At 39.0% G+C, this 13,964-nt stretch overlaps 1 protein-coding gene across 4 annotated transcripts; it reads right to left on the bottom strand.

The window, feature by feature from the left end:
* Positions 1 to 845: 845 nt before the first annotated feature.
* ark2n (arkadia (rnf111) N-terminal like PKA signaling regulator 2n) lies at positions 846 to 13,153 on the bottom strand. 4 transcript variants are annotated; one of them, XM_028026273.1, is made up of 5 exons: positions 12,939 to 13,152; positions 11,113 to 12,004; positions 5,331 to 5,501; positions 4,758 to 4,869; positions 846 to 4,668 (listed from the first exon to the last, which is right to left on the bottom strand). In XM_028026273.1, the coding sequence occupies exons 2-5, from the start codon at positions 11,927 to 11,929 to the stop codon at positions 4,479 to 4,481; spliced, it is 1,290 nt and encodes a 429-aa protein (XP_027882074.1). In that variant the 5' UTR covers positions 11,930 to 12,004; positions 12,939 to 13,152; the 3' UTR covers positions 846 to 4,478. The 4 variants fall into 4 exon arrangements, with proteins under 4 accessions (XP_027882074.1, XP_027882075.1, XP_027882077.1 ...); XM_028026274.1 differs by lacking the exon at positions 12,939 to 13,152 and adding an exon at positions 12,649 to 12,858; XM_028026276.1 differs by lacking the exon at positions 5,331 to 5,501 and having other exon boundaries at positions 12,939 to 13,150.
* Positions 13,154 to 13,964: the final 811 nt, after the last annotated feature.

The raw sequence follows: 13,964 nt of genomic DNA, 5'->3' as shown, positions 1-13,964 counted from the left end.
TTAAATCTTTTTACTTTTTCAGACTCAATGGTATACATACACGCACACATACACTGTGTATATATATATATATATATATATATATATATAAACAAAAACCATTTCACCTCGAGTTCTAAGGCAGACACCTCAGGATTTTAATGCATCTGTAAAACACCACAGACAAGAGGGAACATGACTGATGAATAACTGGACACGCAGACTGAAGGGTTGGTGGAAGAACGGTTGGAATCAAACTAAGCAACACTCATTATTTCCATACTCTACTTTTTCCGTACTTATGAACTGAACTGAAAAATAAGTTCATACTTTCCCAGAAGAAACCTTACATTTTAAACATCTAACTAAATTGTTGCAACACATGACCCAAAGGAATGAAAACAAATCCTGAATGTTGCAGTCATCAACTTGCGGTTTTCAGGCAATGCTTCAGTGGCAAAACAAGCAATTTGTTCAAATTACTAATAGCCACATAACAGCAGATTGACTTCCTATTTTTGATTGAGTTGTTTGTTTTTTTTTGCATTCATTCTAATCCATTGTATGAAGTCCTAAACATTTTTTTGAAATGGAAGGGCGAGTTCTGTGAAAGCAAACAATGCAGGTACAAGAGATCATTAAATAATACTATTTATTTACTCTTAAAATAGTTTCTTTTTGTTCTACATACATGATTTCAAGGAAGTCAGGGTCTTGCAGAAGCAACAAGGACAAAAAAAAAAAAACCCAACCAAAAACAAAATTCTTTTTGCTAGTTAAAAATACTGAGAATCAAGCTGAATAGGAACAACAGAAGACCAAAGCTTCAATAGGCAAAATTTTTGACCTGGTTTTAAAAAAAAATAAAAAATGCTATTAAACATGCAATGTAAAACCAGTCGGGCATCCCTGCCACGTTGCCTACTGATACTGTTGTCACTAACGAGCAGAAATGTTGTGGTAAAGATTTAATAAAGGTGGAAGCTGCAAACTGTGGAAATAACTGGCCAAGTAAAACAAAGATATACTGACATCTTTGAGTTTTAAAACATAATCTGTGTCATATTTCCAAGTTTACAAAGGCTCAAATGCATAAAGGGACTCGAGATCACACAATAAAACTGAAACAAACTGAGAACAAAAATTCCATTTAGACTTTGGTATAGATTGCTAAAATTTTAAATGTTCCCTTTCTGACATCTGGTGAAGTTAATTTATAAATTATGTTATTAAGTATGGTATAGGAAAGTGAATGTTATTCAATGTTTAACAAGAACCCCCACCCCCAAAAAAAACAGCAAAGCAGTTTGCAAAGGTTATCTATTGATAGAAATTCACCAGCTTGGATCCACTACAGTATGAAGACAAGGTATGACTGGAGGAAAGAAGCAAGAAGACCCTGAGGAGACCGAACGGGGGAAAAAACCACACACATTAAATGCCTCACACATGAGCACAAACTCAACACCCCTTTTACTTTTTAGTATATATACATGTATGTATATATATATATATATATATATATATATATATATATATATATATATATACTTATATATGTGCTTAATTCACAACCATTATTAAAATATATTTGTGGATGAGACAGCAAAATCTGCTGCTCTGTAAAGTTAAAATAACAGGCTTTGTACATTTTTAAAATCAAATAGTGCACATTCCAAGGCATTCAGACCATCTTGCTTTGCAGTAATTAAGGAAAGAAACATTTCTTTTTTTTTAAAAAAAAAAGGGTTTCCCAGAGTTTCTTTTTTTTTTTTAAAGAAGTATGCACCTATTCAAGACAAGCATGCAAAACGGTAAAAATGGAGCCAGCACTGCAAGGTCATACATTCACTGATAAGAGTCTCTCAGATGAAAACGTGGCTTCCGTCCTGACACCAATCAAAACTAAACTTAAACTAGAACAATGAATTATTTGCCAACTCATAGATTCCGCCTTGTGTTTACATGAGGGAAATGAGCCAAATGTTTTAGTGTTGAATTAAAGCCAGAGCCGCACTCTTCCTTTGATGCAACAGTAAAAACTCAACCTGTAAGCACGATTTAAACAAAACGTTTCGGAAAAAGTTCGACTTCATTCACTTCTGGCACCAGCGTCTGTCCTGAGCAAGCCGATCGACAGGATAATGAACTGATTTATAAATGCTTAAGTTGCATTCTAAGTCTGTGTGTGAGATGACAATTCATTTTGAAGTAGCGTTGTGTGTAGGTTAACAACCGTGTGCAGTTCACAGATGATGGTGAGAAGTTGGGCGTTTCACCGAGGCGTTGTTTGAGCGGTCAAAATTAACGATGAATCAACCAAGCTTTTCCTGGGTGACTCTAATTTCAGGTTTTCTGATATAGAGTTTGACCTATTCAAAGTCATTTTTTCCCCCTAAATATTAAAAGACAAAAAGAGCAAAAACTTATGTGACCGAGGTAGTAGTTTTGAAAGCAGAACAGGTAGTAATTAGTTTTATCACTTATGTACGAAGGTATACAGCTCTGGAAAGTATTCACTGAGCCCCATTGAAAGCCCCATGGTTATTCCACCAAATAGTGATTTCTGAACTCTTCCTAAGTTAAAACATCAGTATTGTTGTTTCTAAATGAACATGAACTTTTTTCTTTTTGCACTATTTGAGGTCTGACAGCACTTGTTATTTTTACCATTTCTCATTTTCTGCAGATAAAAACCTAGATTTTTGATCACAAACCAAAACATGTATATTTTATGTTCAGCCACCGTGTTTTGTAGCAAAGCTGGGTTTTAATGTATGAAGACATGTTTAGGCCTGTAATGAAGGCAGTTTATGTAGCGCAATCATCATGTTGTGTTTACTGATGCAGAAAGTCATACATGCTTTATGTGTTTGTGAGCCTTGGTGTTTATTTTTTGAACTACTGACATGTTGTCAGTAGTTCAAAGAATAAAAGAACAATGTTCATTTTACTCAAACATATAGCTATAAAAAGTCAAATCAGAGAAACCGATCATTTTAAGTGGTCTCTTAATTTGTTCCAGAGCTGTATGTCTTTAACCGTTATCTGATCTTACGCCAAACATGCTTTAAAGTACGTGTTGCTGGTTGATACGTCTAAGCGAAAAGAATTCAAGTTCTTTGATGCATTAAATGAATAGGGGGAAAATAATTTTAATTCCTTGCATTGGACCTGCAAATCACCGATTTAAGACAATTAAAAGGAAAACAGGCTGATTCCGATCTCTGGCAGATTTGTAGTTAAAATGCTGGCTTTTGTAGACTCAGATGTTATTTACCCTATTCTTCTCTCGTATTTAACCTAGATCTAGGTATGTAGATGTTCAGAGGCTAAATTAATTTTAATTGGATGAACTGTAGCTGATGTGATTAACAGTATTTATCGCGAAGCGCCAACAGACAGCCCACTCTGCGACATGGCGATGCGTTTGGTCTAACATTTAAAGCAGGTAATTGAGGTCTCTCAGCTGTGAATGCTGGTTAAACTCGTCTACATAGATCTGAATCAGCCGAACAGATGTTTAAACCAGGTCTGAACAGAGACTTTTGTTTTTCTATATGAATGGAAGCAAACAATCACTCCAATGTCAACCAGTCTTAGAAGTTTAGATGGAAAAAAAAAACTGATCAGTCATGTGTCAAACTATATAATTATGACAGTAAGGTCCTGTGTGCCAGATATAAGTCTTGATTAGTGAGTTTTAAAAACACTACCCTTGGATGTAAATCTATCAGAGCCGAAGCATCACTGGTGTTATTAATCCTCTCATTTAACTCGCAACAATTTTTGTAACATTTCCCATAAGGTGTGACTGAAACACTTTCTGAACAAACTGGAGCAGGCGGCGGTGCCGGTGTTGGACACTGTGCAAAGCGAACTGCGTGTATAGCGACTGATCTGAATGCACATCCAGTGTTGAGACCTCTAAAATTAAACTCCCTCCACAACTTATTTTGATCAGGTACTGCTGTCATATATTTACGCTGTATTAAAAAAAAAAAAAAAAAAGGAGAAAAAAAAGCATGCCAGATTCAGCTTGATTTTGAATGCTATCGAAAAAGAGAGACAAAAAAATCTGATCGAAAACATTCCACTCAAAGTGTGCAGAGATGCAGCTCAACAGCAGTGTAACAAAATCTAAAGCAGCAGGCGCAACGTTCTTTAACTTGCGAGCATGAGAAACAAAAAAAAAAAAAAAGAAAAAACTACCCAACTCAGGTATGCAGGAGTGACCGAGGTAATGAACGAAGGGAGGATATTGCTATTGTGAACAGATAACCCGCTCTTGTTTAAGTTTTACTTTGCACTCACAGCACTGCGCCATTTCATTATAGCTAGGTCGTAGTTGCCGAGAGTGGATTTTGGGAATCACATCAGTAGAATGGCTTTAATAAACAAGGAAGTTAAAAATAGGAGTCCAAGATAACAAGGAGTTTAGAAGCAGGTAAGGGCTAGGCTGCAGCCTATATCAGACTAGGCGGGGCGTGCGAATGCTTTTAAAGTAGATATTTGTGCCCGCCGTCCTCGTCCAACGTCAGGTCCACCACTTCGGGAGGGGAGACCCAGTTTGGGCGAGGGGAAACATTAGTCCAGAGCTGTGATTGATTTGTGCTGTTTAACTGCTCCACTGAATTGTCCTTCCAGGAAGACAGACTTTTTATCACCCCTCCGCATGGATGGGAGCATCTGGATATGAAGAAGAAAACGACAAACATCAGGACTGCTTCAAGTGCAGCTTAAACAAACACAAAAAGAACCCCCAAACTCGTCTTTACCGTGCGTTCTCTTGTACTCCGACAATTTCCACCTCACTGTCTGAGGAAGCAATGTTAATCTGGCCTTTGTGCTGAGAGCCCTCCTTGTGCAGCAGCTCTGCCTCCTCACGGCCTGAAATAAATAAGAGGGACAGTCAGACATCAGGAGGAGGATCAAAGCAGTAGCGAGCTGCAGGCCTTGCTGACACACGAAGACTGTAGTTGCTTTGACAGAGACAGAGACAACGAAGAGACTGTTATATTTCAAAAACTGATTGGATTAAAGGAAGTAAATCAGCAGATCACAGACTTAATTCTCATGGTGTTTATAAAAAAAAAAGAAAAAAAGAATCAGCTACGTTTTCCTGCTTTAGAGAAGCGGCACGTTTTTTTTTTTTTTTAGCAACACCAAATGAAAACCAGGGATGTGCGTGTGTGGGATGAAGTGTACTTCAAAGGCCTCTCACTGAGATTAAAAAGCCCCGTTCCCCTTCCCCACCGTTACTTATGGAAGACACCCGCCCCCCTCTCAAAGCCAACGTACTTCAACCGAGAGGAAACGATCAGATCGGATACACCGGGTTTGTAACTGACCTGAGATCGAGCTCAGAGCTCTTATACACCCAGAGTGTGCTGCCATGTCCTGGCCTCTGTGTGTTTTTAGCTCATGCCTTATCACCGTAGGCCGGACTGTCTCCACACTCAAACTCTCCTGGTTAGAATCAGTGCCTGAAATATCATAGTGACCCACTACCGGAGGCCCGTCTGCAGGAGACAAAGAAAACACTTCATTATTCAAACCATGCCTTTAGGGAGTAGATGCATTCTGCTTGGAAACGGACTGGACGCTGCATCTACACAACCTCAAGTGACATTAAAAATAATAAAATCATCCTCATATGCTGGAAAGGAGTCTATACGCTGTAAAGCATGCATAAATAAAACGGGTCTATAAAAACTGTTTGTTTTTTTTGGGTTTTTTTTTTAATGTTTATTGGTTTTTAAAATAACAGCCATCCACATAAAAACTACACTACAGTTTTTACAAAACACTTAAAAATAACCTTGCTCTGTGAATTAAACACAGTTAAGATGATAAATACCCAAACAACAGAAGAATAATCGTGGAAGAGCAGGAGCGCACGGCTAATCTACCCTGTAAAGAGAGTCCCTCAGAGTGAACGCACACTCTGTTATCCAGACATTTGTGTAGGTGTTACAGCAGGTTTGTCTGCACAGCATGTACAATGAGACAACTTATGAATAGCTGACAGAGCTAAGATATACTTCAACCATGGTAACCAGGGAAACAGAGCTCCTCCAAATATAAAGGTCACGTTTTGATGATAGAAAAAGGACTAATGTAAACCAGGAGAGTCTCTTTGGTAAACAATGGACTGTCCCTTAGTGTTTTCAAATGCACGTTTTGATTGTATGCACCAAGTTTACGTCATAGTGTTGGCAATACTACTTTTTTTTTTTTTTTCATTTAAAAAGGTAACTTCAGTTTGAATAAATCCAAAAAGGAAGATGCTGGATCCATTTAAATCTAAGCAGCAAAAAAAAAAAAAAAAAAAAAAAAAAAAAGAAACCCTTAAAATGTTTTACCTTAAAAAACAACATTCAGAAAAACCTGAAACAAAACTACAGGGCAAGGGAAAAACAACCGGTAAAACGTCCCGTCAGTCGCCATTCATATCAGCATCAAGCACAGAAATACCTTGAACACATGCTGCTGATGAGAACTAGTTTGGCCTTGCACTACGTGGTTATATAATCACATGCAAACAGGTGGTGGGGAAACGATGTGTTCGGCTTTGAGATCCGGGAAAGCAGACAGTCAAGTCATTTACATACGGAGCGCTTCTTTGAATCCCGGCTGTGAACGTTTATGAGTGAAGGATTCCATTCACAGCTATCTGATGCGTTTGGATGTCAGAAGCGTTGTGTGTTACAGATGTTGCCCCTCACATACAGTAGCTTGCAAAATGGATTCGCATTCCTTCAAACTTTATCAAAGTTTTACTCAACGCAACTACAAATTCTAATGTATAGTATTGGAATTTTATGCGATCGACCAACACACAAAGAAGTGCATACTTGTGAAATAAAATGGGGAAAATAAATAGTGGATGGAAAAGGATACATTGACTTAAACAAAAGAAAAAGACATGGTAGTGGCAGCGTTATGAAGTGGGAGCACTTCCTCTTCAGCAGCACATAAAAACGTGTCTGACTTGAGGCATATGGCATAAAGTAACAACTTGAACACACCATTCCCACCTCAAGAGAAGGTAGTGGCAGTGTCATGCTGTGGGGTTTCTTTTTATACAGCCAGAGTTGGACTGGGAAGGATTTAAAGAATGCATGTTAGAATGGCCTAGTCAAAAACCAAAGTTAAATTCAGTTGAAAGACTTAAAAAATGTTCGTAGCGTTATAAATCTACCTCAACTTGAGATGTTGTGCAAAAGACAACAAGAAGATTTTTTGTCTAGATGCGTAAATCTGTTGGAAACACTGCAAAAGATTTAGCTGCAATTGCAGTGGAAGGCATTAACTTATAGGATAGCTTGATATTAATGCACAGAATACATTTAAAAGATTTAATAAAATAAAGTCACATATTTCCCTGTCACTTCCCAATGTACGCACCGCTTTGTGATGGTCCATCATAAAATCAATCCAAATAAAACACAATAAGGTCAGTCATGAGAAAATGTGAAGTCAATGAGTTCTGAACACTTTTGCAAGGCACTGTATGTCATTTAGTTTACGAAGATGTTCGAGGATGAATGTTTTCTATAAGATGAACCAGAGAAGACAATGATATAAGTCAGATCAGTCTGTTCTTCCTTCCTTTCTTTCTTTTTTTAGGAATAATTTGTAAACATCATCATGCTCCATGTTGCAGGTCAATCACTTCAGTTGATCCTTACGTTTAAGCTAATAAGACACTGTGTCATGAAGCTCAAGGCCAAGCTGGGAGGCAAAGCCAGTGCAAACAAAACACAACAAGGCAAATACATCAGTTATGATTTGACACTCTTGCCCTTCCAAGCCAACTTCCACATATTTATCTAGCACTTTTCCTGAAGTCCACAGTCTAACAAGGCTGAAAAATAACAACCTTTTCCCCCCCTCAGTAGCTTCACATTGCTAGAAAAAATAAAAGAAACAATTGAAACAAATGTAACAGAAAGGCAACATCAGACATGTGTAATAGCTTAAAAGCAGAGAAAAAAAGAAGTAAGTATACTGCATTTTATATGTATAGGCAAATTTATGATAAATGTTCTGCTGTTAGTAAAGCTATGCCACCAATATAGATTAAAAAAAGAGTTGATGCAAGAGCTTCCTGAACCATTTGCAAGCCTGATGCAAACAGTTCAAGAAATCATGAATGACGTGGAGTGTTAAACCTGATTGCTACAGAACCAGCACTAGAAAATGCTTTAGAATGACAAGGCACATGCTATTACTCAGCAGCACCCCACCTAGCGCCGTAATCATTTTTCTGCCCAGGTGCCCTAATGCACACTTTAGTAGGAGTTAGATACTTTGTATGTGCTTGAACAACTGATAAAATAAGAACAAACAAACCAAACAACCCATATTGAAATAACAGCCCTGATTGATTTATCAGTGTTGGAAAAGATTCCGTGTCCGTGACACAGAAGCAGCAGCAAATCAAACGGCCGAGTTGGAGAACTCTGAATGTCAAATCTCACAGTGATTCAGTGCCAACAGAAACTCTGAGCTCAAGGTCTGCACAGAGGCCAGTTCCAGTGACCAGCTCAGGTCTGGCAGCTGTTAATAGTGTATTTGCTCAGACTCCGTCCCATCATATTTAGCTGTAACAACTGACTGCAACGCTTTCAGCATCATCTAGTTCTAGATTTTTTTTTTTGTTCGTTTGTCTTTTTGTTGTTGTTGTTGATTAAAACTACAGGACCTGAAGTAGACTCTAAACATTCATGAGCCCAGGGTCTGGACTACCTATATTCCCATTCTGAGCGACCGCTTCAGGAAGGATGTTATTGTTGTTCATGGGAGTGGGAGCGAGGCTGTTGTTCTCTCGCGCCAGCATGTAGGCGGCCATAGTCTCCGCAGACTCTGACGAGGGCAAAAACGAGCTCGGGGGGGACAGCTGGGCCGCCTGCTGGCCCTCGGGGGCGTCGCTCGAGCGCTTGGACGAATCGTTGTCCGAGTCGAGGTGGGCCAGCTTTTCCATCCAGATGCGGAAGCGCTCCTCGGTCTGGCGCTGCATCACGGCAAAGCGCGTCATGGCCTCCTCCAGAACGCTGCCGATGCCGTTCCTGTCCCACGAACTGGTGTCCAGCAGCCCATGAATCTGGGCTCCCACTCTGGATCTCTCCGACGCACGTCTGAAGCCAGCTTTAAAGACATTGAGGCCAAGCCATAAGAAAATACAGTGGCACGTTTCATGCTTCGGAGGTGGACTTGTGTATTAAAGAGAAAATGAAGGTCTGTTTTGGGTTACGTGCAGATCGACTCTTTTTCATGCTGATGGACTACATCATGCAGTTGAAGCACTCAAATTGGAATCTGGGATGTAAAAGAAAAAAAAAAAATGGCTGAAACGGTTTCATGTACTACGAGATACCGAGAGGAAGAAAACTGGATGTGTTGGTGACCCATTCAGTGACTATGGTTTGGAACACAACTAGTGAGTCTTTGAAGTACACTCATCCGTCTAAAAGGAGATACTCGCAAACCTTTGGAGACAGAAATGCCTACGGAAAGAGTTCCTGAGTCGTAGTCAACAAGTGATTCTGGACACTTCAACTCACACATGAGCATTTTAAAGAAACAGGAAAACTGCCAGGCTTAGTGTTTACTAGAGACGCATCGAGAAATCAGCTGGTGACCAGAATTGGCTGATTTGCAGCTTGGCCTATTGTAAAATCAAAAATTTGACCTTTTTTTCTGACCATAGTAACTAAGTGATGTACAAAACTACTTTAAAAGGAAACTGGATTTTCTACAACGTCTGCTCTTTATCTAGTCTGTAAGAGAGTGGTAGAGATTCAGATAACACAAAGGCTAAATGTAGATTCAACCTTTTTGAGCTTTCAACCCCTGTCTGCTATATCTGGAATTTGAAATGGTTGACAATCTCTTGGAAACCTTAGATTTATGTTGAGGATTTACGTTTTCCATAATTTCCACTGAGACTTTTTTTTTGATTATGCTAGCAAAACTAATGCACCTACTCGGAAATATTACAATACTGTCACAATGTACGGAATTGTGACATTTCACAATTCCGTAAACATTGCGAAATACCAGCTCCAAAGTAAGTCTTGTGTCCTAAATGTTATTAAACCTACATTTTTCAGACACTCGCCCCTCACAGCCGTGTGACCTCCCCTCTGCTCTTAATAAAAATAATTGCCTGGTCACAGAAGGAAAGCTAGAAGGAAAAAACGCCATATCACTTTTCTTAAGAAATTGAAATAGGTCAAAAATTGCTATTGGCAGGTTAAAGCTTTACAAAAAAATTGAGATTGAAAATGAGCCACAATTTTCTGACTGGTGCATTTCTACTAATTACCTTCAGCCTTTGATTAGTGCAAAATTTTTACTCCTTATTTTAGCTCAGAAAAGCTCCACCTGCATGTTTGCATCAATTATTATCTACTAGAAATAAAGAGTTAGCTCCTTACACTATTTTGACTGATGTAAACATTCAGTGACTCCTAAATGTAAGTAAAAGTACTACCAGTTGAATTTTGAGGCAAAACTTAATAAAATAAGAGTCAACAACTCAAGCTAACGCAGTAAGACTTTCGGTAGAGTCAGTTTAGAACAGAGGGTGAAAGTACCGATGTCTTATTTGTTAAAAATGAAAAAAAAAAAGCAACTACATTTTTAAATCAGTATCACTCAGTGAGTTGAACAATGCAGACTACACTTCCAGCATGCGTTGATGAGACAGAACAGAGAAAACATGAAAAGTACATAAGACACTGGACATAGGCCCTCTAGATAAACTACACTTTTAAAAGACAATGCAAATGACTTTAGATGATGAATGGCAAAAGATAAAACCCACTAGAAAAAGAAAACAGTGTGACTGATAAAACAAGCACAAGAAGCAAGCTCTGCATTACAGTGACAGAATGAATTATATGTAAAACTTTTCTATTCAATTTGCCTAAAACCTCATATTCATGCAGGGAACTCCTTGTTGTTAACCCGTGTGACTGATGACCAGTTATATTTGTTATATGCTCTGATATTCTTTGATAATGTATTATAGTATTTTACACATAAAATCTGAATATCTGCTCCTATTAACCAAGTGTATTAGTGTGCCATATGCATGTAATAGGACAGGGTAATGGAGGTTACCTGGAATATCTGTCTTGATTGTCTTGCTTCCTCCAGAAGTGTCATCATCGTCGGAGGAACTGGTGCTGGAGTCACATGTGAGCTCACTGTCACTGGTGCTGCTGTCCTGCAGCAGGTTATACTTCTTCCGAGCCGCCGCCTCTCGCTTCTGCCTCAGCAGACGCATGCGCTCCTTGTGTTTCTGACTCCGGTGACCTTTCACTTTTCCCAACTTGCCATTGGTTTGTTTTTCCTGCCCTGGCGCCACTGTGGTTGGCTGGCAGCGGTTCTTCTTAGCGGCCATTGCGTTTGGAAGCATTTCACTCTCCGAATGCGACCGGCGAGACTTTCTGCCCCCTGAAGCTGTGGCAGATGTCTCTCTTTTTTCTAACTGGCCAGGATCGTTCGCAGCTTCCATACTGCCCTCTGCGCCAGCAGGACGAGCAGCACCTTCTTCCCCTGAGGAAAGTGTGTCCGAGTCCGCCAGGTGGCCACTGGAAGAAGGAGACAACATGCAGGGATTCGAGGAGTCGCTTTCGTAGACGTGACGCGACACAGGCTTGTCACTTCCTGTGGAGGCATGTTGAGACTCTGGGGAGTCCCGGCGAAGCTCCTTCATTAGAAATGGCATGGAGAGAAGACTTTGCTCTCCCTCAGTATTCAGGGGGCTGTCTGCTTCCTTCTCCCTCGGGGGCGAACTGGTACTAGTAGTCGTCTCCGTTTTCAGATGTTCATCCTGTTCTCCTTGAGCAGAAGCCGCAGCGGTCTGTGCTTCTTCGAGAGACTCGGGGGTGCACACAGCATCCAAAAATTCCTCTGCTTTTTCTGAATCAGCCATTTCTTGAGAGAGTTAAGCCCAGAGCCCAAAGGTCCAGGAAAGATGGACCAATGTGCCTGGACAGGAAGCTAACAGCTGCAAATAAAAACAAAGAAAAAGACTCTGAGATCATATTTATTAGATTCATCCCTGCACATAAAAAGATAAAGATGAAATCCTTAAATAGGAAAAGAAACTGAAAGTTTTAGCATTAAATAAAAATCAACCTTTTTATTTACTTTACATATTTTGGGCATTTTTATATAAAAAATAACCTAATGGAAAATTTTGCATATAAAATTTTAGCATAAATTCAAGTTACTGCTATTCTGTTTGTTTTTATAATTCTATTAGATACAATTATATTAATTCTACAATAAATACAGCATGTATTTGGGTTTTTAAAAGAAATGTGCAGATTTGAGAAACATCCTCTACAGAGCATATCAAAATTTAAGTGTAAGCAATACAATAGTAACACGGTTTAAGTTTGCTTCAAAATATAAACTTAGAAGTTGTGAAAAGTGTAAAAATCTACCCGCCTTTTCATTTGTCATGCCCTTTAAGCATTGTATCACAGTCACCTCAAATCAGACATTTTCCTTCATATGCGCCAATCAATAGTCTACTTTTACATAATCATACCTACAAGTAATCACACAATATTAACCTACATTTAAGCACATAATGACTTCGACTCTTCTGTGTCCGTTTTCCTTAGAATAAAAATGTATTTCTACCTGAAGAATGACTTCCGTCAGTTTAGTCTTTGACTAGCGGCTAACGGAATCTTTTAGCTACGCAGCGAAGCTAAGGTCGGCTAAAAAGATCAACCTCCGCAAACTTGACTGGAAAAGCGCAAGTCGTTAAAAAAATCGGGTTGCAGGACAGCTGCACTGCAAGATCCTATAAATGGAAACAGTATCTACCCAGCCACAGTGACCAGGCAGGTTGCAGGGTCAAGCCAGCAGCTAATGCTAACAGCCAAAAGTGGTAGCCTCCACATAGCAATCTGTTGGTTTAGACTTACCACGGCGTTAGTTATTCGTACATCGACGTCAGACTTTTTGTCATTTTCGGAAATCGTTGTTTTTTTTCTTATTTGCACCGCAAACAGAGTACGGAGCTGTACTCAACTTAATCTTTATAAATGGAAGATATTTGTGTGTGCTTTGACGCAGTGCGCTCGAAGCTCTATCAGCAGTTAGCTTGGTGTTTATTTTAAAATGTCTCCATCGCTATGTGGTCGACTTCCGGTCCCTTCGACGTGCTTGCGCCTACCTCAGGATGGAACTAGGTACTACGGGAAACATTGCTGTTTGAACACATGCATGGAGCTCCATCAAATTTTACTTCAGGTATGCAGATAGCATAACATAACTGAAGACTAAATAAACCTGGAGTTACAGGCAGGAAAAGGTACGTGAACTGTTGAAGTTTGTATGCAACAGAACACAAATGAGTTCAGTTATTAAAACAAAAAAAAAATAACTGAACTCATTTGCTTCATATGCGCAAACACATGTAACGCGTTTGCGCATATGAACTCACATTTCTTGACTACATTGCGATTTTTACTAAAACAATTTAGTCAAGAAATCTTGGAAGGGGACTTGTCGATGAAAAATGCAAACGTGGAGTGCACAGCACATTGTTTGAATACAGGTTGATTTGCAGCCTCATAATAAATTTATGTTTTTATTGTAGTAAAAAAATGGTGAAACTCATACCTTTAATCTCAGCTCTTCTTGAGTGTAGGAGCTGATCTGCTCAAAAAAGTATCGTTCAAATAAAAAAATGTTTCAGTTATCTATATTTTTAAATAACACTAATATTGTTGGTACATTTTTGTTAAGGAAAATTAGTTTTTATTTGGATTTTCTTCTACACCAAATACATTTTTCCGAATTAACGGGTGGATTTTCAGTTTGCCATCTTGCATTATGCATTTCTTTTAAGAGTATGTACACATCTTTCCCAGGGGTGAAAATGAATGTGGCCGGTGTTGTTTTTGCTAAGTCACATCAGAGAGATCATCTGCGGAAATTATTAATAG

The sequence above is a fragment of the Xiphophorus couchianus genome, chromosome 8 (genome assembly GCF_001444195.1).
Source record: "Xiphophorus couchianus chromosome 8, X_couchianus-1.0, whole genome shotgun sequence".
Taxonomy (NCBI): domain Eukaryota; kingdom Metazoa; phylum Chordata; class Actinopteri; order Cyprinodontiformes; family Poeciliidae; genus Xiphophorus; species Xiphophorus couchianus.
The sequence above is the reverse complement of the archived record's forward strand: the minus strand, read 5'-3'. Positions and strand labels throughout refer to the sequence as shown.